We start from the raw sequence: 27,508 nt of genomic DNA, 5'->3' as shown, positions 1-27,508 counted from the left end.
AGGATTCTATAACTACCCCTCCATTTTCCACGGTCAGCTAGCTTCTGGTCTCTAAATTCTCCCGCCCCGAATGCTTAGTTCAGTGTGTAGACGACCTGCTCCTGCAAATCGATACCAAGGAAGTGGCTCTGTTAGCCGAATTACTAGCCCTGCTCCAGTCCATCGGATGTAAGGTAAACCCCAAAAAGGCACAGATACTGAGGGAAAAGGCACAATTATCACCCACGGCAAACGAGAAATTGAACAGAAGAGAATTGACTTCATTGTGAAATTGCCCCTGTCCCGTAATGTAAGTGCACTCCATTCATTGCTAGGTTTAGTGGGATACTGTAGGAATTACATAGCTGGTTTTGCCGCCAAGGCCACCCCACTCTCAGAGCTTCTGAGAAAGAACACCCCATGGAATTGGCTTCCACAGCACACAGAAGCCATAGATGATTTAAAACGCCACTCTAGACACATTTCCCGCTTTACAAGTTCCCGACCCTGACTTGCCCTATGCCACAGAAGTAGCCACCACCGACCGAACCCTATCAGCAGTGCTCCTACAGGAACGCCATGACCGATTAGGACCGGTAGTCTCTGCTTCTAGAGTTTTATACCCTGTAGCACAAGGATTTTCCGCCTGTGAATGACACTTGCTTGCAGTCTTTTGGGCAGGTCATATAACAGACCTCAACCCAGTCACGATCTTGACCGACCACAACCCCAGTCAACTTTTGTTAGACGCCAGACTAAAAGATGGTTCAGTTAGGCAGACGGCAGACTAAAAGATGGTTCAGTTAGGCAGACGGCAGACTAAAAGATGGTTCAGTTAGGCAGACGGCAGACTAAAAGATGGTTCAGTTAACCAGATCAGAGCAGCTCGCTGGACACTATTACTGCAAGGCAGGCACATCTCTGTGAAATGCACCCAGACCCACACATTCTTGGCAGACAATTAGCAATACGCAGGGACCCCACATGAATGCCAGATTATTGCAGCCAAACACCACACAGGACCCTTTGTTCCCAAGTCACTACAACCACGTGCAGGCTGTGAGAAACAAGGTTCCCAAGACACGGGACACATTGAAAATCTATGTAGATGGCTCCTCCACTGTTGAGGATGGTGTAAGAATCACTGGATGCAGGATTTATATGGAGGATTCACAGGGGCACCCACTAGAAGAGATCTCTTTAAAATTATCCAGCCACTTAGGTTCACAAGCAGCAGAACTCGCAGCCATAGCTTATGTAATTGACCACCCGGACACTGTACCAACGACTGTGGACATACACTCAGACAGCTTGTATGTTTTCAACAGTTTGACCGAATTCCTCCCCCTATGGGAATCTCGTAGTTTTGTATCCGCCGACGGAAAACCCTACCCTCTGCCCTTTTACTGAAACATATTCTTAAAGAAGCCACCGGCCACACATAGAACATAGAACAGTACAGCACAGAACAGGCCCTTCGGCCCTCGATGTTGTGCCGAACAATGGTCACCCTACTCAAACCCACGTATCCACCCCATACCCGTAACCCAACATCCCCCCCTTGGCCTTACTTTTTTTTTAAGGACACTACGGGCAATTTTTATCATGGCCAATCCACCTAACCCACACATCTTTGGACTGTGGGAGGATATTGCATCATTATTGCGCCATCACTGCAATGGTTACTTCTGGCAACCAACCGAAGGCGAACAGATGCATCCAATCCAGGTTTCCCAAACCAATATTGAAGATCTATCCCAAGCACAGAAAGCAGCCAACTCCCTTAAACAGGTATGAACGGCACCTACCCAGCCCCCTATGTTAAATGGAAGGACACACTCACCATAGAGGACGGCATAGTTTTAAAGGACAGAATTTACGTGGTCCCCACCCAAGAACGAAACCAGTTAATTTACCAATTCCAGTGGCAGCACGGTGGTGCAGTAGGTTAGCCCTGATGCCTCACGGCACGGAGGTCCCAGGTTCGATCCCGGCTCTGGGTCACTGACCGTGTGGAGTTTGCACATTCTCCCCCTTGTTTCCGTGGGTTTCGGCCCCACAACCCAAAGATGTGCAGGGTAGGTGGATTGGCCACGCTAAATTGTCCCTTAATTGGATAAAATTAATTGGGTACGCTAAATTTATTTTCAAAAAACATTTACCAATTCCATGACGGACACGGACATCAGGGAACAGACACCACCATTGCCCATTTAAAACATTTGTGTTGGTGGCCCGAATTGAAAAGCGATGTCACACATTATGTTGAGAATTGCCTCATTTGCGCTCAGAACAATCCCGAACATTATGCAAAGAAGGAACAATTAACACACACCCAATCTGTAGAAGGCCCCTGGACAAATCTGCAAATCGATTACATTAGTCCCCTCCGCGTCCCTGTAGAAATGGTTTCATGTACGTGCTGGTTGTTATAGATACATTTACAAAATGGGTCGAGGTATTCCCCACACGTTCAAACACAACAAAGGCCACCGCTAAAATTTTGACCCATCAGATATTTACGCGCTGGGGTCTTCCACGCAGTATTGAGTCAGACCAAGGTTCCCACTTTACCGGCAGGATAATGCAAAACGTTATGACTATTTTCAGTATGAAACAAAAATTCCACATGGCATACCACCCCTAGTCCAGCGGTATAGTAGAGCGCATGAACCGCACTTTAAAAACAACTATTAGGAAAACGGTACAGCAGAACAACACCACTTGGGACACAGTACTACCCTTCGCTCTAATGTTTATCAGGAACACAGTTTCCAGTTCCACAGGTTTCAACCCTCACACACTTATGACAGGGAGACCCATGAAAGGCATTGAATATTTAATAGGGCTCGATTTGGCAAATCCCGCAGTAACCGCTCTCACCCACGAAAAAGCAGTGCAACAGGTCATGAGAACATTGAAGCGCACGACTGGCTGACTAGCCGCTAGAAAGAAGCAGAGTAAAGCCAGCTTTGAAAAAAAGGTTCACCTCACAGAATGCACAGTCGGCCAGCAAGTTATGATCTCGTTGTACAACCCCAGTTCCTTCCTATCCCCTAAATTTGCAGGCCCTTACTCCATTTCAGACAAAGTAAGCCTCTCCTTGTACAAAATACCCTAACGGTAAGACTAGTTGGTTCCACATCAACCAACGCAAAGCCTTTGGATCACAACGTAGCCACACCCACCACTTAACCTTGGCAATGGGAGAGGATAACGCTCTGCCTACCGACGATTCAGCCCGACGCCCGCTCCAACCCTCCCCCCGCCCCCCACCCCTCATGACGACACCTTTCCCTCAACTTCGCCCAGAGTCACAAGTTTCAACCTCGAACTTGACTCTGATGAGAGTCTCCCGGATTTGACTTAACATAGAACAGCACAGTACAGGCCCGTCAGCACACGATGTTGTGCCGACCATTTATCCTAATTGAAGATCAACCTAACCTACACCCATTTAATTTACTGCTGTCCATGTGCTTGTCTGAGAGTCGCTTAAATGTCCCTAATGACTCTGACTCCACCACCTCCACTGGCAGTGCATTCTGCACACCCACCACTCTCTGTGTAAAGGACCTACCTCTGACATCTCCCCTATACCTTCCTCCAATCACCTTAAAATTATGTCCCCTCATGACAGCTATTTCCACCCTGGGGAAAAGTCTCTGGCTATCCACTCTATCCATGCCTCTCATCACCTTGTACACCTCGATCAAGTCACCTCTGCCTTCTTCTAGTGAGAAAAGCCCTAGCTCCCTCAACCTTTATTCATAAGACATGCCCTCCAGTCTAGGCAGCATCCTGGTAAATCTCCTCAGTACTCTTTCCAAAGCATCCACATCCTTCCTGTAATGAGGCGACCAGAGCTGCGCTCAATATTCCAAGTGTGGTCTAACTAGAGTTTAATAAAGCTGCAGCAAAACCTCGTGGCTCTTAAACTCAATCCCCCTGTTAATGAAAGCCAGCACACCATATGCCTTCTTAACAACCCTATCAACCTGGGTGGCAACTTTGAGGGATCTATGTACGTGGACCCCAAGATCCCTCTGTTCCTCCACACTTCCAAGAATCCTGCCTTCAACCTTGTATTCAGCATTCAAATTCGACCTTCCAAAATGAATCACTTCACATTTATCGAGGTTGAACTCCGTCTGCCACTTCTCAGCCCAGTTCTGCATCCTGTCAATGTCCTGTTGTAACCTGCAACAACCTTCAACACTATCTACAACTCCCCCAACCTCTGTGTCATCGGCAAACTTACTAACCCACCCTACTACTTCCTCATCCAAGTCATTTATAAAAACCACAAAGAGCAGAGGTCCCAGAACAGATCCTTGCGGTACACCACTGGTCACCGACCTCCAGGCGGAATACTTTCCATCCATTACCACTTGCTGTCTTCTTTCGGCCAGCCATTTCTGTATCCAGACAGCCAAATTTCCCTGTATCCCATGCCCCCTAACTTTCTGAATGAGCCTACCATGAGGAACCTGATCAAACCTTTAGGGGGCAACAGAAAGCTACTAAAAAAGCTATAAAGAAGAGTAAAATAGATTATGAGAGTAAACTTGCTCAGAATATTAAAAAAAACAGTAAATGTTTCTACATACAAAACAAAAAAGTGTGGCTAAAGTAAATATTGGTCCTTTAGACCAGAGGATGAGAAGGGAGATTCAATAATGGGAGATGAGGAAATGGCTGAGGAACGGAACAGGTGTTTTGGGTCGGTCTTCACAATAGAAGACACAAATAACATGCCAGTGACGGAGGGAAATGAGGCTATGACAGGTGAGGACCTTGAGATGATTGTTATCACGAAGGAAGTAGTGATGGGCAAGCTAATGGGACTAAAGGTAGACAAGTCTCCTGGCCCTGGAGTTGGGGACCAAGTGCAATGTGTCCAAGTTTGCAGACGACACTAAAATGAGTGGTAAAGCGAAAAGTGCAGAGGATACCGGAACTCTGCAGAGGGATTTGGATAGGTTAAGTGAATGGTGTCGTGTCTGGCACATGGAATTTAGAAGGATGCGGGGGGGGGGGGGGGGGGGGGGGGGGGATCTTACATAAACGTATAAAATTATGAAGGGAATAGATGGGATAGATGCGGGCAGGTTGTTTCCACTGGAAGGTGAAAGCAGAACTAGGGGGCATAGCCTCAAAATAAGGGGAAGTAGATTTAGGACTGAGCTTAGGAGGAACTTCTTCACCCAAAGGGTTGTGAATCTATGGAATTCCTTGCCCAGTGAAGCAGTTGAGGCTCCTTCATTAAATGTTTTTAAGATAAAGATAGACAGTTTTTTGAAGAATAAAGGGATTAAGGGTTATGGTGTTCGGGCCGGAAAGTGGAGCTGAGTCCAAAAAAGATCAGCCATGATCTCATTGAATGGCGGAGCAGGCTCAAGGGGCCAGATGGCCTATTCCTGCTCCTAGTTCTTATGTTTGTTTAAATGCCTCACTGAAATCCATATACACCACATGCACTGCCCAACCTTCATCAATGTGTCTCGCCACATCCTCAAAGAATTCAATGAGGCTTGTGAGGCCTGACCTGCCCCTCACAAAGCCATGCTGACTATCTTTAATCAAACTATGTTTTTCTAAATACTCATAAATTCTATCTCTCAGAATCCTTTCCAATATTTTGCTCACCACAGACGTAAGACTGATGGGTCTGTAATTCGCAGGGATTTCCCTATTCTCTTTCTTGAACAGGAGAACAACATTCACCTCCCTCCAATCATCCGATACTATTCCAGTGGAGAGTGAGGACGCAAAGATCATCGCCAACGGCGCAGCAATCTCCTCTCTCGCTTCCCGTAGTAACCTTGGGTATATCCCGTCAGGCCCAGGGGACTTATCTATCCTGATGCTTTTCAAAATTTCCAGCAGATCCTCCTTCTTAATATCAACCTGTTTGAGTCTATTAACCTGGTTTACACTGTTCTCATGAGCACCAAGGTCCCTCTCTCTCGTGAATACTGAAACAAAATATTCATTTAGGGCCTCCCCTACTTCCTCAGACTCCAGGCACAAGTTCCCTCCACTATCCCTGAACTCTCGTTCTGATCATCCTCTTATTTCTCACGTAAGTGTCGAACACCTTGGGGTTTTCCCTAATCCTTCCAGCCAGGGCTTTTTCATGCCCCCTTCTAGCTCTCCTCACTCCATTTTTGAGTTCCTTCCTGGCTACCTAGAGCCATGCCAGATCCTTGCTTCCTCAACCTTACGTAAGTTTCCTCCTTCCTCTTGACTAGAAGCTCCACTTCTCTTGTCATCCAAGGCTCCTTGACCTTACAATTCCTTCCTTGTCTCAGTGGGATAAAACTATCCGGCATTCGCAGCAAGTGCTCCTTAACCCCCACATTACTGTTGTGCATTTCCCCAAAAACAATTGTTCCCACTTTATGCTCCTCAGCTCCTGTCTTATGGCAGTATAATTCCACCCGCACCCCCCCCCCCCGCCCCGCCCAATTAAATACCTTCCCATACTGTCTGTTCCTGTCCAGCTCCATGACTATGGTAAAGGTCAAGGAGTTGTGGTCAGTGTCACCGAAATGCTCTCCCACCGAGACATCTGACACCTGGCCTGGTTCGTTGCCGAGCACCAAGTCCAATATGGCCTATCCCCTAGTCGGCCTATCTACATATTGAGTCAGGAATCTGTCCTGTACACACCTGACAAAATCTGCTCCATCCAAACCCACTAAGGACATTCCACTCAATATTAGGGAAGTTGAAGTCACCCATGACAACAGCTCTGTTACTTCTGCACTTTTCGAAGATCTGCCGCCCAATCTGTTCCTCCATCTCTCTGCTACTATTGGAGGTCTATAGTAAACTCCCAATAAAGTGACTGCTCCTTTCTTGTTTCTGACTTCCACCCATACTGACTCAGTAGACAAACCCTCCTCAACTACCTCCTTTTCTGCAGCTGTGGTGCACTCCCTAATTAACAGTGCCACTCCCCCTCCTCTTTTACCTCCCTCCCTGTTCTTCTGAAAACATCTAAACCCCGGAACATCGAACAACCATTCCTGCCCCTGTGAAATCCATTTCTCCGTAATAGCCACAACATCGTAGTTCCAAGTACTGATCCATGCTCTTAAGTTCATCTCCCTAATTCCTGTCGCTCCTTGCATTGAAACACTTTAACCCATTCCACTGAGTGCAACTTTGCCATGTCAACTGTCTATCCTTCCTCACAGACTTGCTGCATACTATTTCTGCCTGTTCAACAGCTACCCTATCCTCTGATCCATAGCTCTGGTTCCCATCCCCCTGCCAAACTAGTTTAAACCCTCCCGAAGAGCTCCAGCAAACCTCCCACCAGGATATTGGTGCCCCTCCAGTTTAGGTGCAATCCGTCCTTCATGTACAGGTCCCACCTTCCCCAGAAGATATCCCAATGATCCACATATCTGAAGCCTTCCCTCCTGCACTAGCCCTGTAGCCACGTGTTCAGCTGCACCCTGATCTCTGTTCTTTGCCTCACTTGCATGTGGCACCGGTAGCAATCCTGAGATCACTACTCTGCTTGTCCTGCTTTAGCTTCCAACCTAACTACCTTAAATCACTTTTTAGATCCTCATCCCTTTTCTTAGCTATGTCGTTGGTGCCTATGTGCACCACGACTTCTGGTTGCTCGCCCTCCCCCTTAAGAATCCTGTAGACATCCCTGGCCCTGGCACCCAGGAGACAACATACCTTCCGGGAATCTCATTCGCGACCACAGAATCTCCTATCCATTCCCCAACCATTGAGTCTCATAGATCATAGAAGATCATAGAATTTACAGTGCAGAAGGAGGCCATTCGGCCCATCGAGTCTGCACCGGCTCCTGGAAAGAGCACCCTACCCAAGGTTAATACCTCTACCCCATAACCCAGTAACCCCACCCAACACTAAGGGCAATTTTGGACACTAAGGGCAATTTATCATGGCCAATCCGCCTAACCTGCACATCTTTGGACTGTGGGAGGAAACCGGAGCACCCGGAGGAAACCCACGCACACACGGGGAGGATGTGCAGACTCCACACAGACAGTGGCCCAAGCCGGAATCGAAGCTGGGACCTTGGAGCTGTGAAGCGATTGTGCTATCCACAATGCTACCGTGCTGCCCTTCTCCTATCACTATTGCTTTTCCCCTTCCCATCTGAGCCACAGAGCCAGGCTCAGTGCCAGAGACCTGGCCGTAAGGGCCTTCCCCCAGTAGGTCATCCCCCCAGCAGCATCCAAAACGGTATACTTGTTTTGAAGGGGAATGGCCACAAGGGATCCCTGAACTGCCTACCCCTTCGTATTCTTTCCCCTGACTGTAACCCAGCTACTCTTTTCCTGTACCTTGGGTGTGGCTACCTCCCTGTATCTCTTCTCTATCACCCCCTCTGCCACCCAGATGATCCGAACTTCATCCAGCTCCAGCTCCAGTTCCCTAGCGCGGTCTCTGAAGAGCTGGAGTTGGGTGCACTTCCCATAGGTGTAGTCAGCCTACATCCTATAGGACAGGGGTGGGCAAACTTTTGCGTGCAAGGGCCGCATTCAGAAATTCACAATTCACAAAGGGCCGCATAGTATATTAAGTAAAATAATTACTTCACCCGGTTATGATTCTGGGCGCCTCATATAGAACATAGAACAGTACAGCACAGAACAGGCCTTTCGGCCCTCGACGTTGTGCCAAGCAATGATCACCCTACTCAAGTCAACGTATCCACCCTATACCAGTAAGTAACCCAACAGCCCCCCCACCCATTAACCTTTAAAAAAAAATTTAAAAAAAAAAAAAAAAAAAATTTTAAAAAAAAATTTTTTTTTTTTTTTTTTTTTAATGACTTGGTGGGCCGCAGAAATACCTTTGGCGGGCCGCATGCGGCCCGCGGGCCGTAGTTTGCCCACCCCTGCTATAGGAGGAGCATGCAACTGCCCTAACCTCAATCCCCTCTGATCTTACAGAATGTAGCTGTGCTGTGAACCAACTGGAACTCTGCCCTCCGACTCTGTTCCCAGTCAGCTGCATTCTCTGTAAACCCCTGACTCCCTTCCCGCTCTTTGAAGAAGTGTCGGAAACAAAATAAAAGGAGCACCTTGCTGCCTCCTCACCTAACTCCCTCAGTCACCAAACTCACTGTAGCACTCAAATGCACCCAAACATCCCTGGCAACTGACGTGATCTCTCCGCTGTCAGCTACCCTAACCCCCGGAATGACGCCTTGGATCTATTCGACTCCTTGTATGATAGTCCCCACCCACTGACTGATCCTCCGCCCACCCCCAGCAACATTGCTTCCACTTCCAGTACACCAGATCCCGCCTGCCCTCCGTCACACCACAACCCCTATCCTCCTCTTAAGACATGACGAATCGGACCATTCACAGGCCTCCACTGCTAATGCCCGAAATCTGCAGACACGAGTCTGGCAACCAGGAGAAGATGATGATTCAAGCAATGAGCCCCTTTTGGGCAATGATTTAACGGAATAGATGCACGCCAATATCTGAGGTATCCAAATGATGAGAATCGGACACCGGCTAAGAATTAAGGTGTCCAAATTTCTAATGGAACCTGCCGGTCTTCTTTTCTACCTCATCTTCCTTTTCAATACATGGTTTTAATTACTGTCAGCCTGACACCAGATTTCTTTATCCAGTCATAGAACATAGAACAGTACAGCACAGAACAGGCCCTTCGGCCCTCGATGTTGTGCCGAGCAATGATCACCCTACTTAAACCCACGTAACCCGTATACCCGTAACCCAACAATCCCCCCCTTAACCTTACACTACGGGCAATTTAGCATGGCCAATCCACCTAACCCGCACATCTTTGGACTGTGGGAGGAAACCGGAGCACCCGGAGGAAACCCACGCACACACGGGGAGGACGTGCAGACTCCACACAGACAGTGACCCAGCCGGGAATCGAACCTGGGACCCTGGAGCTGTGAAGCATTGATGCTAACCACCATGCTACCGTGAGGCCACCATGCTACCGTGAGGCCTCATAATTATTCTTCTCACAGAACCATAATACGAGGTCTACTGACCAATGGCAGTTAAGTGTACGCTTGTTGGATCTCATACGACTACAAATTCTTCCCATTCATTTCGGTCACCCAGGTAGGAAGTAACGGCACTAATCCCCGCCCGACCTGAGGGCCCCAGAATTATCCGGTCACTTCAAGCTCGGGTAGTGGAGTAACGGCACTAACCCCCGCCCTACCTGGGGATCCCACCTATTCTTCTCCTGCAGCGGCCCACACGCACCTCATGTTCCCTTCACGCTCCCTGGAATGGTTTACTACATGCTTCACTGATTTGGGCAGGAATTGAACCTTCTTTTCGCTGCACAGCCTAAACCCTTACTACTTCCACTTTTCTTTAGACCACATCGGGTCGCTTCCAAATGCTATTTACACTTAAACACAATGGTTGTTGATCACTGCTACAACCTCTGAGCCCCTGGGACGAAACTTTATAAAACCGGCCGCCCTGAAATTCGGCTGGCTAATCAAATCCTCAACCTCCCATGGTTGTTATAAAGATGGAGACTGGTTGAAGAAAGCATCCACCCACTCCTAGCATCGACCACACAAGCTGTGAGACACTTGAACGGTTGAATTACGGCACTTGGATTAGTACCTCTCAAAATTGTTCTTTAAAAACAAAATGGGGGAGTCACACATGGTGACAATCATAAAGGGCAATTGGAACTAAGAGAGAGAGACTAATACACACAGATATTAACCAACGACAATGAGATGACACTAGGCTTGATTCCCTCGGATTACACAGAGAACAGACACACCGCAGGATGAATCCAGGACACCTATTCTTCACATTGATCATCGCTGGACTTACCGAACTCCGAGCACAAAACATCAAAGACTCTCCACAGACCGGCGGCTTGTGGTATAAACTCCCAGATTCAGGGGAATGTGAGGACGGGACACTATGGGTCAAACACAATAGAAGCATCCTCTTTGTGTGCAATAAACGAAAGCCCAACGGGACCACATCAGAATGTTACATTAGCACAACTGAGAAAGGAGATTGGTGGGAACTTACAAATGAAGGGTACCCCGAAATTGGATGTTTAAAGAGAAGTACAGGGAACACATTAGCAATTGGACAAAATTGCCCCGGGACACCCACTAAAGGTAATTTGGTAATACACGTAATTAGATTAGGACATAAACCAGTCCCAAATGCCACCACACAACAGACCACCTCCAGTCAGGATACCACCCAGCAACTGTTTGAGATCAAAACCGAAACCCCCACCTAGAGGCTCTCCTCCTTATTGCGATAATATATATTGTCATCCTCACATTCCGACTCCGTAAATGGAAGGCCCCCTATATACACAGTTCGAGCCCCCTTCATTGGAATTCTATAAAGCTATCATAAGAATGTTCAACCTACAATCAATTGTCACAACCGCTGCGAAAATGGGCCATTTGTGCCTCTGTACTGATGAAATGTGATAAGGAGAAGATTGTAGATTGTGTGAAAGATTGTAGTTTAGTCGGGCAGCATGGTCGGCACGGGCGTGGAGGGCCGAAGGGCCTGTTCCTGCGCTGTACTTTTCTTTGTTCTTTGAGAAGGAATGTGGTGCTGCTGTTTTAAATTTTGTGTTGTAAATAAGTTCTTATGTAGAAGTAGCAGCATGAGTGTAGTGTAGAAAGTTTTGTTAGAAACCAACTGTCTTTATATGAATTGGATTGGATTGGATTTGTTTATTGTCACGTGTACCGAGATACAGTGAAAAATATTTTTCTGCAAGCAGGTCAACAGATCATTCAGTACATGGGAAGAAAAGGGAATTAAACAAAATTCAAGAAAATACATAATAGGGTAACACAAGATATACAATGTAACTACATAAGCATTGGCATCGGATGAAGCATACAGGGTGTAGTGTTAATGAGGTCAGTCAGGAGGGTCATTTAGGAGTCTGGTGACAGTGGGGAAGAAGCTGTTCGTGCGTGTTCTCAGACTTCTGTATCTCCTGCCCGATGGAAGAATTTAAGTTAAAATATTTTATATGAATCTAATTTTAGAACTCAAATAGCCATTAGTAGTGAATTGATTTAATGAATGTATGTAATAATGAATTAGGTGAGATTGTGCAATGACTTTAGGACAGGACAGAGCAGAGTAGGACATTTACTGACCAAAGGGTGACCAAAACCAGCAAAATAGACATGGGATCAATACTGTGATCCACCATGCTTCGCGTTCAGGATCAAGAGGACGGAATGTAGCCATCTAAAATAGCCACCTGCAAAGGACCATGGGAATTGCGGTCAACTTGGGCCACAGACAAGTACACAGCCTCTGTGTATTGTGCAAAGAGGCTAGACCTGACAGAAACTTGCACCTATTAAAGGTCAATCACCATTTCCCCAGGACAATAGAACTCGAATCAAGGAACGGCAACAGTAGCAGACTAACCGGCGCTACTTTCCCTGATTTGGAAAGGCATACGTGCCTGGGACAATGACAGCTAGAACCCGCCTAGCCATCGAGGCATCTGCCCCCTAATTGGCCAGGAGCAGTGAGGGTGATCGAAACCCTATCGATCCATTGGATCTGGAGCTAGCACCGCCCCAAAGGGCGCGAAAACCCAGGGGAATAAGAAGAACTGCAAATCGAGAGTTCGGCCTCTTTTGGACCGGCCTCTGTGCAACCAATTGCAGCACATCAACTAGTGAAATTCAAGGACCCACGATCGAAACCTGAAGGACGAGCCCAGCTAAGACGAACCTGACGACTTCCAACCGACCCACGTGGACACGTGGCCTTATCTCCTGCACAGAGCTAGTCGCCCCAAAGTTAAGTAAAGGTAATCTTAGTCATTAGGTATAGTTTAGTGCGTAGCAGCGTGCATCTTTGCGTATAGATATAAGTCTTGTGTTTATTAACAAACTGTCTTTTGAACTAATATACTGGTTGTGTGGTCATTTGGTCAATATAAGAAACAGCTTGTGGTTCATATAGAAATAAGGAAGTCAATAGTAGTTGATAAGATGTTTACTGTGGGTTTATAACATGTTAACTGGATTCATAGAATAAACATTATTATGTTTTAAAAATACTTTAGATCTCTGTTGCATCACACCTGTAAAGTGGGCCCTTGTGCTCCCCATAACCAAAATCTAATAAAAGATGTGGGTCAGGTGAACTCCATGATATACTTTGGTGTTCTCTAAACCCTGACCCATAACAGTAGAATAAACTTAGTTGTCTCCTGTCAGTTTGGCTATGTAGCTGAAGTTTCTCATCCCCAGACCAATTCTCATGATTCATTTTTCTAATGCCTTCTTGAAGTGTGTTGCCCATAACTGCACACAATAGTCCAATTGAGGTCAAATCAGTGTTTTATAAAGATTTTGTACTCTGTGCCTTTATTTATATATCCCAGGATTCCATATGCCAGGAAAACAGAGAAAGCTGGGAAAACACAGCCAGCAGAATTCTCCATCGGCAGGATCCTCCAGTCCGCCGGCAGCACACCCACGCCTTTGGATTTCCCAACAGTGTGGGTGGCCACAATGGGAAACCCCATTGGCCGACTGCTGGAATGGAGAATCCCGTTGTCGCCAGGGGCACATCGCGCTGGAAAACACGACTGGCTGACCGGAGAATCACACCCACCATCTCTGGCAATATCCATAGGCAGCATCCCTTTGGCCCTACTCCTTTGAAAGGCTGTGGGTTAATTCAGGCTTTCAAGATTGATGGTAAATTTATCAAAGGATGTGGAGCAAAGACTCAGAAATAGAGTTGCGGTACAAATCATCAGTGCTCTAACTGAATGGCAGAATAAGCTTGAGAAGCTAAATGGCCTCCTGCTGTTCCTCGCTCACTGTTCAGGTTCACTTATGAAGAAGGGTCAGTTTTGGAGAGGTACCAGAGGTACTCTGTGGAGTAAAAGAGATCATGACAAAAGAAGGATAAAGAGAGGATCTCTGAGGGAAATTTGGAACGTGACGAGAAAGAATCCAGATTTTCTCACCGTAGGCTTTTTCTTCTGTCATTGGCTTCAGGCTCATACTGTTTTACAGAAACTTCGAGGAAAACCATTAAGTTTTCACATGATTCGCTGGAAATGGCACGATGGAACAGTGTATAGACCCATGCTGCCTCATCTGCAACTGATGCAAAAAGAGATTCCCAACTTCCAGCTCCAACGTGATCACAAATCAGATGAGGTGATGAAAGAAGATAGTTTGCGGGATGACAGGTAAGAAACTTGACAAATTGTGAACCCCATACCCTTATCTCTGCCCTTGATCCCTGCCACAGTTTTAATCTGTGTGGTTGTAAGCTGTGGCACACACTCTGTACAGCCTGGCCGGTTAATTCTAACCCCCAACCCCACTGAGACCTGGTTTAATACTGGGCGAACGGTAGCACAGTGGTTAGCACTGTTGCTTCACAGCGCCAGGGACCGGGTTCAATTCCCAGCTTGGGTCATTATTTGTGTGGAATCAGCATGTTCTCACCGTGTCTGCGTGGGTTTCCTCCGGGTGCTCCGGTTTCCTCCCACAAGTCCCCAAAGACGTGTTTTTTCGGTGAATTGGACACTCTGAATTCTCCCTCAGTGTACCCGAACACGCGCCAGAGTGTGGCGAATCGGGGATTTTCACAGTAACTTCATTGCAGTGTTAATGTAACCCTACTTGTGACACTAATAAAGATTATTATTACCATCTCACTGGATGTTGTATTCTCCCCATCCATACCCTCCACTTTCCCAGGAAGAAACGGAAAAGCCCATTGTTATAACTTGCCTGAATACTATTGGCTGGGGCCTATTAGTTATTGACAGCTCAAAAATACAAAAGCGTCAGCAACATGCAAGGAAAACACAAGTCATGAAAAAAAGTAATATGCCAAAAGCTTTTAGAAGATACAAAACCACCAGCTTTCAAGCCAGCACACATGCACAGCCACCCACTGTGCACCACCCCATCCCGAACGGTAGCCCACGTTGGCGGAAAGAGAGAGCGAGAGACGGAAACAGCATACGGCCACTTCTCCTCCTCCTCCTCCCCAATGGTAGCTCCCTATCAGTGGAAAGGCAACCAAATGAGCAACACAGACCACTGGAAAAGGACACACCGACACCCAGCACCCCCCCCCCCCCCCTCAACCCCCAATGCACAGAACCCCTCAACCCCCAATGCACAGAAGTGGGAAGGCCGCAACTGTCGAACACACAGCACTAAGCCCAAAATAACAATACACAACAAAAATATAATAATAACCATACAATCCCCCAACAAAACACAACCAACAAAATTGCAAAAGCAAGTCCATTCTACTCCACTTTCAGCCCGGAACAGGCAAACCGAAATCCGCTCCTTGCTCCACTTCAAGCCGATAAACAGAAAGGCAGCCAGTGACAAGTATGAATCCCAGGTGTGGCAATTACAGGCAAACAATCTCCTCTCTCTCCCCTGCAAGCAACTGGCAACAGCAACAGGCTCTCCTTTCCCTCCATTCAACCGGTCCCCCTTGCCGTAGTCCAGGCTTCAAAGTTCAGTTTTTGTCTATTGGTTTTGCGGCTGAATAATGGATGCTCAGAGAGATTTTAGTAATCATCTGTTACAGAAACAGTGCTTTAATTATTAACATAACTGAACACAATTAACTGCAGAAGTTTTGAGGAATTTTTTTTCCTGCAGATTGCTGTATTCAGTCCGATACTTGGGCAAGATGAACATCGGGATGGTAAGCACAGTTAGCAATAAGTTATCCAGACTTCATATTGGAAACATTATGGTCATGCTGCTGAGCAAAGGACAGGGGATGTACCCTTGAACTTCCTTTTGTTCGTTTTCTTTGATCCACAATTTTGAGAGCTTTCACCTTGGATTTTATGAACCAAATAAATTGGGATTGTCTTTTCACAGATCTCGGCTGCATCATTACGGTGCATCATAAATAGAACATAGAACAGTACAGCACAGAACAGGCCCTTCGGCCCTCGATGTTGTGCCGAGCAATGATCACCCTACTTAAACCCACGAAACCCGTATACCCGTAACCCAACAATCCCCCCATTAACCTTACACTACGGGCAATTTAGCATGGCCAATCCACCTAACCCGCACATCTTTGGACTGTGGGAGGCTTGTCCTTCTTTCTGCCAGTGGCATCAACAGCTGATGTAGGTTACAGGGAGAAGAGCAACAGACAAAATTCAGTTTTACCCAGAATATTGTACAAAATGTAGCTTGATGCAACTCATAGTCTGTATGGAATTGGTTAACAGTGCCATAATGCTATTAAGTGCTGAATCGGTTAATATTATAATCCATATATCACCTACTGCCAGGAATCACTTTCCTTTGTGTGTCATGAGAACATAAGAACTAGGAGCAGGAGTAGGCCATCTGGCCCCTCGAGCCTGCTCCGCCATTCAATGAGATCATGGCTGATCTTTTGTGGACTCAGCTCCACTTTCCGGCCCGAACACCATAACCCTTAATCCCTTTATTCTTCAAAAAACTATCTATCTTTACCTTAAAAACATGTAATGAAGGAGCCTGAACTGCTTCACTGGGCAAGGAATTTCATAGATTCACAACCCTTTGGGTGAAGAAGTTCCTCCTAAACTCAGTCCTAAATCTACTTCCCCTTATTTTGAGGCTATGTCCCCTAGTTCTGCTTTCACCCGCCAGTGGAAACAACCTGCCCGCATCTATCCTATCTATTCCCTTCATAATTTTAAATGTTTCTATAAGATCCCCCCTCATCCTTCTAAATTTCAACGAGTACAGTCCCAGTCTACTCAACCTCTCCTCATAATCCAACCCCTTCAGCTCTGGGATTAACCTAGTGAATCTCTTCTGCACACCCTCCAGTGCCAGTATGTCCTTTCTCAAGTAAGGAGACCAAAACTGAACACAATACTCCAGGTGTGGCCTCACTAACACCTTATACAATTGCAACATAACCTCCCTAGTCTTAAACTCCATCCCTCTAGCCATGAAGGACAAAATTCCATTTCCCTTCTTAATTACCTGTTGCACCTGTAAACCAACTTTCTGTGACTCATGCACTAGCACACCCAGGTCTCTCTGCACAGCGGCATGTGTTTAGTCTGCATTATTTTAGTGTTTTGTTTTTACGTGGTGATGGTACATGCACAGGCAGAAAATTAACGTAAAGCATTAAGCTATTTGCTAATATAGGACATACAGGAAATTAAGCCTTAATTCTGTGCATATTACTGTACATTAAATACTGCTGGAGTTACCACTTGCAGTACAGTACAGTACAAGTGTTAAGTGTATTTCTTACTGTAAAGTGTGGTAGTTTGTATGAGCTCTAACAGTACAGTATCAGTTTAACTTCACCTTAACTGCTATTACTGTAAACTGTGAGAGTGCTCCATGGGTTTGGCCTTTATTGTTTGTGTATCAAAGACCTTGAGGGGTGTGGGGCAGAAATAACTGAATGTAATTTGTTCTTGCAGTATGGTGGAAAGGAAGTGCTGGATGAGGGCATCGAAAAAGTCCTGCATCAAAACCTGTCTCCACAGGTAAAATTATACATAGATTAATGTTTCCATGATACAAAATATGGTGCTCGTGTCACATTCTTCTTCTACCAGACTCAACTGTAATAATCTGAATTTATATAGCATCTTCAGCATAGCAGATTAGAAGGACAAAGCAGATCTGCATTTGTAGTCATGAAAGAGGTGAGAGGTTGTCACCTGACCTCTGAATGCTTCTTCACTATCAATAAGGCTCAAATTAAAAGCATGATAGAAAACTTTCCTAGGTGATCCAACTGCAATGTACTCAAGAGACTAGGCACCATCGCAGTCTTCATAAAGTCATGATGTGGAGATGCCGGCGTTGGACTGGGGTGAGCACAGTAAGAAGTCTTACAACACCAGGTTAAAGTCCAACAGGTTTGTTTCAAACACGAGCTTTCGGAGCACTGCTCCTTCCTCAGGTGAATGGAGAGGAACTGTTGGAGGCAAATGTTCCAGAAACATTTATATAGACAAAGTCAGAGATGACAGGAGGCCATTGGATCTGGGGTGGCTCCCGTTAATTGTACGGAAATAAGGCTTACGTGGCGATAATTGGTTTCTAGCCACGCTACGGTGAGATCCCGATTTCACCGACAGGACCAGGCCGGTTGCATCGCAAACTGTTTGGCACCTGGCATGGACCTAGTTTTCGGTCTCTCCCGCTATTCACTGACCTCGTTACGCTTGAGCAAAAGTGGAACGAGGCTGGAGAATTGCACCCCAGATCTTTGTTCCTTGTCCAACTGCTGCTATCAAGCCATTATTGGGGGAAAGGAATTTGCAGTCATAAAATTCCCCCCCCCACCCCCCGCCATAGGGTGAGGAGTCCCTGACTAGCAAAGGGCTATGACCTCTTATCACTTCTAAAAGTCAGGAGAGACTCCTCGAACATTTCAGATAATAAAGTCACCACGTAAATCTTTTGAGGGTCTTGAATAAACTTTATTTGTTAGGAAAAGGCCAGAATGCAGGATAGTGGGAGGAGTAAAGACGAGTGGTAAAGAATGTCTAAAAAGGTATAAAACCCATGCTCTCGTGTCTCCGCAACCATACTCAACAATGTAATTGGAGCCACCAACTACCTGTCCAACATACCCAAATCTAACCTAATTTAACCTGTCCCAACCAACCTGATGCTACTCAGCCCAACCCAACTAATCCATCTCAATCCAAACTACTTGTCTTGATCCAACCCAATATAAATAACTCAGTCCAACCCAATCTCACTCAGCTCCGCAGTACAGAGAAACCCACAGGACAGCATTCTCTTTATCGGTTATTATATTAACAGTCCATCAAATCAAAATAGTATGGTTATAGCTGCCTTTGGATATATTGAATAAGACTTGTCTGCACAGATAAATGCACCAGTAAAACATTCTTAGAGAAGGCAATAGAAGTGTCCTTTGAACAAGAATTAATCCCTATCAACTTTAATTTTCACCTCAAGAAATCTAGGAAATCATCGAAACTTCCAAAGAAATAGTATCTTCTTGCAACATGTATTCATGCTTATTAATTTTATCTTTGTTCACCATGTTTGTCTCTGTTAGGAGGTGTTATTCGATGTAAAAGAAACAGAAGTGATCTGTATAAAAAACAACTCAACACAGGTAATTGCTGCTCTATCTATAGATAAGACAAAAAATGTTCCATAGAATCATACAGTACAGAAGAGGCCCTTCAACCCATCAAGCCTGCACGGAAAAAAAAACCTACTCTAATCTACACTAATCCCAGCACTTGGCCCATAGCCTTGAATGTTATGACATTTCAAATGTTCATCCAAATACTTTTTAAAGATTGTGAGGTTTCCTGCCTCAACTACCCTTTCAGATTCTCCCTCTGGGCGAAAAAATCTTTCCTCAAATCCCCGACTGTGAAAAGAAAACGTAGACATAGAGTTTACAGCGCAGAATCTTTATTTATTAGTGTCACAAGCAGGCTTACATTAACACTGCAACAAAGTTACTGTGAAAATCCCCTAGTTGCCACATTCCAGCGCCTGCTTGGGTACACTCAGAGAGAATTCAGAATGTCCAATTCATCTAACAAGCACATCTTTCAGGACTTGTGGGGGGGAAACTGGAGCGCCCGAAGGAAACTCGCGTAGACACGGGGAGAACGTGCAGACTCCACACAGACAGTGACCCAAGCCGGGAATCGAACCTGGGACCCTGGTGCTGTAAAGCAACGGTGCTAACCACTGTGCTGAAGGAGGCCATTCGGCCCATCGAGTCTGCACCAGCCCTTGGAAAGAGCACCCCACTTATGCCCACACCTCCGCCCCATATCCGTAACCAAGCAACCCAACCCCTTTGGACACTAAGGATTGGATTTTGTTTATTGTCACGTGTACCGAGGTACAGTGAAAAGTATTTTTCTGCGAGCAGCTCAACAGATCGTTAAGTACATGAAAAGAAAAGGAAATAAAAGAATCTGATATTCTCTTTTGGCATCTCGGGTGGCATTGTGGAGGTCGTACTGGATTTCTTGTACAGGTAGGGGCTGCCATACTTGAATGCCTCAGACTTGTCCTTCAGTAGGGAGTCAATCTTGCGATTGAGCCATGATTTCCGATTGGGGAGCGTACGTACTGCTTTCTTTGGCATGCAGTCGTCCACACGTTTGCTGATGGAAGTCTGTGACAGTGGTGGCATACTCATTTAAGTTGGTCGCTGAGTTCTTAAATATTGACCAGTCCACTGTCTCTAAGAAGTCACGTAGGAGCTCTTCTGTTTCCTCGGACCAGCCATGCATGACCTTCTTAGCTGGCAAGGAAGTGGAAATTTTCAGAGATGGGAGGAGAAAGGAATTAGGACATTAAAAGATTTGTTTCTTGGAGGTCAGTTTGTAGGATTGAAGGAGCTGAGAGCAAAGTATGGGCTGGAGCAGGGGGAAATATTTTGATATGTGCAGGTTCGAGACTTTTCCAGAAAGGAGATACAGAGGTTCCCGGTAGAGCCTGTGACAGTGGTGGCATACTCATTTAAGTTGGTCGCTGAGTTCTTAAATATGGACCAGTCCACTGTCTCTAAGCAGTCACGTAGGGGTTCTTCTGTTTCCTGGGACCTTCACTGCACGACCTTCATGGTCTCCCACTTGAGTTTCTGCTTATATGCTGGGAGAAGGAGCACCGTCTTATGGTCAGATTTCCCAAAGTGCGGTCGGGGGATGGAACTGTAGGCGCCCTTGATTTTGAGTAGCAGTGGTCATGAGTGTTGTCACCCCTGGTGGGACAGGAGATGTACTGGTGGGATTTTGACAGTACACTCTTGAGGTTGGCCTTGTTGAAGCCCCCACCCACGATGAACAAGGCCTCCGGGTGTTCTGTTTTGTACTTGTTTATAACTGTGTACAGTTCGTCCAGTGCCTTGTTCACTTCTGCCTGGGGTGGGATGTAGGCCGCTGTGATAATGGCTGAAGTGAACTCACGTGGACGATAGTATGGGCGGCACTTCACGGTCAGGTATTCCAGGTCTCGGGAGCAGTAGATCGCCAGGGTCACCACATCCAAGCACCAGGAGAAGTTGATGAGGAGATAAACCCCTCCACCTTTCGCTTTGCCTGATGACGTGGTGTGATCCGCCTGATGAATTGAGAAGCCTTTAGGTTGTATGGCACAGTCCGGTGAGACGGGGATGCGCCATGTCTCTGTGAAACAGAGCACACAGCAGTCTCTTTCTTCTCTGAGAGGTAAGTCTGGCATTAAGTTCATCCAGCTTGTTTGCGATCGCTTGGACATTTGCCAAGAGTATGCTGGGTAGAGGAGTCTTGAAATCGCGATGCTTCAGTCTCACCTGCAGATGGCCACATTTCCCTCGCTTCTTCGGTCGGCGGCTGCAGCTGGATGGTAGAAGTCAGCCCTTGTGGAAGGTAGGTGATTGCGTCTGGCGTGGGCCGGGACCCTGGCGGGGACCAGGTCCCAGGTTACGTTTCCTGGGTCGTGTCTGGCAGGGTCCCGGGCGCTGGTTAAGGTAGTGGGTTTGCAGGGGGGCATGTTTGCGCTCCGAACGGGTCCCGGCATTCTGTGAGCATGGGAATACCTTCTGGCGCGTTCAGGTCCTCGTGCAGGGTCTTCGCTGTTTTGGGGGTCCGAGATCGTGGGTAGAGGCTTCCTGAGGCAGGTTGGGCTGGGTCCCGTGCTCTGTTCCCTCCTTGGGCGCTCCTGGGATCGGGTCTTGGAGGAGGCCTGGTCGGGCCTCCACGTGGATTTTTCTTTCCAAAAGACCATAAGACATAGGAGCAGAATTAGGCCACTCGGTCCATCGAGTCTGCTCCGCCATTCAATCATGGCTGATATTTTTCTCATCCCCACTCTCCTGCCTACTCCCCATAACCCCTGATCCCCTTATTGATCAAAAACCTATCTATCTCTGTCTTAGGTGGATTGGCCATGCTAAATTGCCCGTAGTGTAAGGTTAATAGGGGGATTGTTGGGTTACGGGTATACGGGTTACGTGGGTTTAAGTAGGGTGATCATTGCTCGGCACAACATCGAGGGCCGAAGGGCCTGTTCTGTGCTGTACTGTTCTATGTTCTTAAAGACACTCAATGATTTGGCCTCCACAGCGTTCTGCGACAAAGAGTTCCACAGGTTCACCACCCTCTTGCTGAAGAAATTCCTCCTCACCTCAGTTTTAAAGGATCGTCCCTTTAGTCTGAGATTGTGTCCTCTGCTTCTAGTTTTTCCGACAAGTGGAAACATCCTCTCCACGTCCACTCTATCCAGGCCACGCAGTATCCTGTAAGTTTCAATAAGATCCCCCATCATCCTTCTAAACTCCAACGAGTACAGATCCAGAGTCCTCAACCGTTCCTCATACGACAAGCTCTTCATTCCAGGGATCATACTTGTGAACCTCCACTTGACCCTTTCCAAGGCCAGCACATCCTTCCTTAGATACCTGGCCCAAAACTGCTCACAATACTCCAAATGGGGTCTGACCAGCACCTTATATAGCCTCGGAAGTACATCCCTGGTCTTGTATTCTAACCCTCTCGACATGAATGCTGACATTGCATTTGCCTTCTTAACTGCCGACTGAACCTGCACGTGAACCTTAAGATAATCGTGAACAAGGACTCCCAAGTCTCTATGTGCGTCTGATTTCCAAAGCATCATCCCATTTATAAAATAGTCTGTGCCTCCATTTCTCCTTCCAAAGTGCATAACCTCACACTTTTCCACATTGTATTCCATCTGCCTCTTTGCCCACTCTCCTAGCCTGTCCAAGCCATTCTGCAGCCCGTCTGCTTCATATTTACTACCTACCCCTCTATGGATCATCTGCAAACTTAGCAACAGTGCCTTCAGTTCCTTCTTCCAGATCATTAATGTATATTGTGAAAAGTTGTGGTCCCAGCACCTACCCCTGAGGCACACCACTAGTCACCGGCTGCCATCCTGAAAAAAAACCCTTTATCTCCGCCTTCTGCGAGTCAGTCAATCCTCTATCCATGCCAGGATCTTACCCTCAACACCATGGGTTCTTAACTTATTTAACAGTCTCCTATGTGGCACCTTATCAAATGCGTTCTGGAAATCTAAATAAATCATGTTCACTGGTTCTCCTTTGCCTAACTTCCTTTTCACTTCCTCAAAGAACTAACAGATTTGTCACACATGGCCTCCCCTTGACGAAGCCATGCTGACTTAGTCCTATTTTACCATGCACTTCCAAGTACCCCGCGATCTCATCTTTAATAATGGACTCTAAAATCTTGTCAGTGACCGAAGTCAGGCTAACCGGCCTGTAATTTCCCATTTTCTGCCTCCCTCCCTTCTTAAATAGGAGTCTTACATTAGCCTCTGGCACCCTTCCTGCCGCCAGTGATTCCTAAAAGATCATCACCAATGCTTCCACAATCTTCTGAGCTATCTCTTTTAGAACCCTGGGGTTTAGTCCATCCAGTCCAAATGATTTATCCACAGTCAGACCTTTCAGTTTTCCCAGAACCTCCTCCTTTGTGATGGTCACTGCACTCACTTCTGCCCCTTGGTTCTCCTGGAGCTCTGGCCTCCCACTGGTGTCTTCCACCATGAAGACTGATGCAAAGTAGCTATTCAGTTCGTCTGCCATTTCTTTTTTTCCTATTATTACTTCTCCAGCCACATTTTCCAGTGGTCCAATGTTTTTTTATGTTTATATATATTGAAAGAAACTTTTCCTATCTTCCTTTTGTTATGGGCCAGGGTTTAGAGAACCCCAAAGTGTATCATGGAACTCACCTGACCTACAACTTCTAATAGATTGTGGTATGGGGAGCACACGGCCCACGCTACAGGTGTGGTACAGCAGATATGGAAAAGTATTTTTAAAAGCAAAACAATGTTTATTCTATGAACTCAAGTTAACCTTTTTGAAACATACAGTGAACATCTTAGCAGCCATTAATTCAAATACAACCCCCAAAGAATACAACACAAAGTAATGCTTAATAACTTCCCAAACAACATCCAGAAGAGACACCTTTCGACAGAAGCACATTAGGTTTACATTCACTACTGAGAACATGTATAATTCTGAATTCACCAAATGATCAAGAGATAGTCTTTTGATGGCAGAGGGAACATTAGTACACCTGCTTTGTCTGGCTTCAGCTCCAACACTGAAAACGAAACTAAAACACACCCTGCAGCCTGCTCAAAAACAAAAGTAAAAAGCTGACAGACAGCTCAGCTTCACCCACTCTCTGACATCACTGCAGTAATAAACACCCATTTTTTAAAGGTACTCTCACTACAGATATTTATATACACACCCATTTATAAACACCAATTTCTTAAAGGTACTCTCACATGCCACCTCCCCCCAAGAAAACAAAATAGACCATCAAGTGAAGCAGTAGAGGTCCCTTCATTAAATGTTTTTAAGGTAAAGATAGATAGTTTTTTGAAGAATAAAGGGATTAAGGGTGTTCGGGCCGGAAAGGGGAGCTGAGTCCACAAAAGATCAGCCATGATCTCATTGAATGGTGATGCAGGCTCGAGGGGCCAGATGGCATACTCCTGCTCCTAATTCTTATGTTCAAGATGGTTTTAGTTTTCATCTTTTCACTATCCTTTAAGAAATGCACATAGTAAATATACTTTTTCTGTTCAAAAAACAACACACGCAAACAGGTATAATAATATAGTCCATTTTTTTCCCGTTTTTCTTCCTGCAACTGAAATCGTTCTCGATTGATAGTCTCTTTGAACAAGAAGGCCTCTGCACGATCCATCCATTTCTCTACGCCTCGGCATTTCTCTTTAAAGTCAGATACTTCAGTTCAATCTGATCACAGATTGTAATTCTTGTAATTCTCCAACACAGGAGCATTGGTTATCACAGCTTTCAGGCAGTCAAATGCCTGTTGACGCTCCGCTGTCCACTGGAATTTATAGATAGATAGATAGAACAGTACAGCACAGAACAGGCCCTTCGGCCCTCGATGTTGTGCCGAGCAATGATCACCCTACTCAAACCCACATATCCACCCTATACCCATAACCCAACAACCCCCCCTTAACCTTACTTTTTAGGACACTACGGGCAATTTAACATGGCCAATCCACCTAACCTGCACATCTTTGGACTGTGGGAGGAAACCGGAGCACCCGGAGGAAACCCACGCACACACGGGGAGGACGTGCAGACTCCGCACAGACATTGACCCAGCCGGGAACCGAACCTGGGACCCTGGAGCTGTGAAGCATTGGTGCTAACCACCATGCTACCGTGCTGTTACGCTTCTTCAGCAAGTCCATCAGTGGAGCAATCACGCTGCAAAACTTTTGCACAAATGTTCAATCAAATCCACTCATGCCAACAAATCGCATTTCCCTTTGTCTTGAGAGTATTGAAACCTCCTCAATAATTGTTGGTTTCACACCCCGTGTGACCATTCGACCCTGTCCGATTGTATGGCCAAGGAAAGTGACTTGGGCTTTTCCAAATTCACTGTTGGCTAGGTTTACCACCAAACCCACCTCCTGAAGTCGATCGAATAACTCCATCAGATGTTTCAAATGTTCTTTCCATGTCTGGCTGAAAATTACCAGATCGTCGATGTATACCGCACAATTGTGGTATACCGTAATGCTGAAACAACTTTGTTAGTTAACCATTGAAATGTGGCTGGGGCGTTTTTCATGCCAAATGGCATAACTTTGAATTGGTATATACCATCTGGAGTCACAAAAGCTGAAATCTCCTTCGCCCTTTCGGATAAAGGTACCTGCCAGTAACCTTTTAAGTAAATCCAGTTTGGAAATAAAAGCTGATTGTCCCACTTTCTCAATGCAATCCTCCAAGCGTGGGATAGGATATGATAGGATAAGAGTCCGTTCTTGTAACTGCATTAACCTTTCTATAGTCCACACACAACCGTTGGGTACCGTCTGGTTTTTTTCTTATGGGTGAGCTCCATTGGCTGCAAACCACTTCAATTAGGCCATTTTTAAGCATACTCTCAATCTCTTTGTTAAGTCTGTTTGGAGCGAAAGAGAAAATGCTGGAAAATCTCAGCAAGTCTGGCAGCATCTGTAGGGAGAGAAAAGAGCTAACATTTAGAGTCCGATGACTCTTTGTCAAAGCTAACGGACAGAGAAAGTGGGAAATATTTATACACGAGTGAGAATAAAAGATGAGTCATAGCCACAGAATCGGGGCAGCACGGTAGCATAGTGGTTAGCATAATTGCTACACAGCTCCAGGGTCCCAGGTTCGATTCCCATCTTGGGTCACTGTCTGTGCGGAGTCTGCACGTTCTCCCCTTGTGTGCGTGGGTTTCCTCCAGGTGCTCCGGTTTCCTCCCACAGTCCAAAGATGTGCAGGTTTGGTGGATTGGCCATGCTAAATTGCCCTTAGTGTCCAAAATTGCCTTTAGTTTTGAGTTACTGGGTTATGGGGATAGGGTGGAGGTGTGGGTTGGGTAGGATGCTCTTTCCAAGAGCCGGTGCAGACCCGATGGGCCGAATGGCCTCCTTCTGGACTGAAACCCAGGGAAACCGGGTGCTAATGACCACAGAAACCAAGGGGAAAGAGTGCCAATGGCAGTCCCCAGAGAGGACAAAAGATGTGAAAGGTCAAACAGCAGGGAAACTAACATCAGAGGATGAACTGTAGGTGTGGGGGGAGGGGAAGGGGGAAGCAAAGAGGACAAGGTGAAGGAAAGGAGGATAAGATTGTGGCGGGGGGGGAATTAAATGCATATTAAGAAAGAAAGAAATAGTAAAAGACAGTTAAAATGAAATGAAAACAAATGGGTCGGGGTGGGGTAGAGCTGATCATCTGAAGTTTTTGAATTTGATGTTCAGGCCGGAAGGCTGTAGCATACCTAACCGGAAGATGAGATGTTGTTCCTCCAGTTTGCGTTACGCTTCACTGGAACATTGCAGCAGGCCAAGAACAGACATGTGGGCATGGGAGCAGGGTCTTTTGTTAAAATAGCACCAACTGGAAGGTCAGGCACACAGACCGAAGATGCTCAGCAAAGCAATCACCCAGTATGCGTTTGGTCTCTCTGGTATAGAGACCACATTGGGAGCAGCGAATGCAGTAGACCAAATTGGAAGAAGTGCAAGTGAAACGCTGCTTAACCTAGAATGAGTGTTTTGGGCCTGGGATGCTAAGCATGGAAGAGGTAAAGGGGCAAGTGTTACACCTTCTGCGATTGCATGGGAAGGTGCCATCTGTGATGGGAGAGGTACTGGGTATGGTGGAGGAGTGGACCAGATTGTCTCGGAGGGAACGGTCTCTGTGGAATGCTGACAGAGGGAGTGAAGGGAAGATGTGTTTGGTGGTGGTATCACGCTGGAGTTGGCGAAAATGGCGGAGGATTATGCTTTGCATACGGACTGGTGGTATGAAATGTGAGAACGAGGGGGACTCTATCCTTGTTCTGGGAGAGAGTGGAGGGGGCGAGAGTAATGGCATGGGAGATGGACCGCACACTGTTGAGAGCTCTGTCCACAATTGTAGGT

At 46.3% G+C, this 27,508-nt stretch overlaps 1 protein-coding gene across 6 annotated transcripts in view; it reads left to right on the top strand.

Moving 5' to 3' along the window:
* Positions 1-27,508, top strand: part of si:ch211-250n8.1 — a 201,965-nt gene that overhangs the window by 132,951 nt on the left and 41,506 nt on the right. For 5 of the 6 annotated variants that reach the window (XM_038776618.1, XM_038776619.1, XM_038776616.1 and 2 more), the window contains 4 exons: positions 14,030-14,226; positions 15,674-15,719; positions 17,470-17,535; positions 19,092-19,151. In XM_038776618.1, coding sequence (XP_038632546.1) covers positions 14,030-14,226; positions 15,674-15,719; positions 17,470-17,535; positions 19,092-19,151 — 369 coding nt within the window. The remainder of the gene's footprint in view (positions 1-14,029; positions 14,227-15,673; positions 15,720-17,469; positions 17,536-19,091; positions 19,152-27,508) is intronic. The other variant, XM_038776617.1, reaches the window with a different exon arrangement.

Source organism: Scyliorhinus canicula, chromosome 18 (genome assembly GCF_902713615.1).
Source record: "Scyliorhinus canicula chromosome 18, sScyCan1.1, whole genome shotgun sequence".
Taxonomy (NCBI): Eukaryota; Metazoa; Chordata; class Chondrichthyes; order Carcharhiniformes; family Scyliorhinidae; genus Scyliorhinus; species Scyliorhinus canicula.
This window is presented reverse-complemented; position numbering and strand designations above follow the sequence as displayed.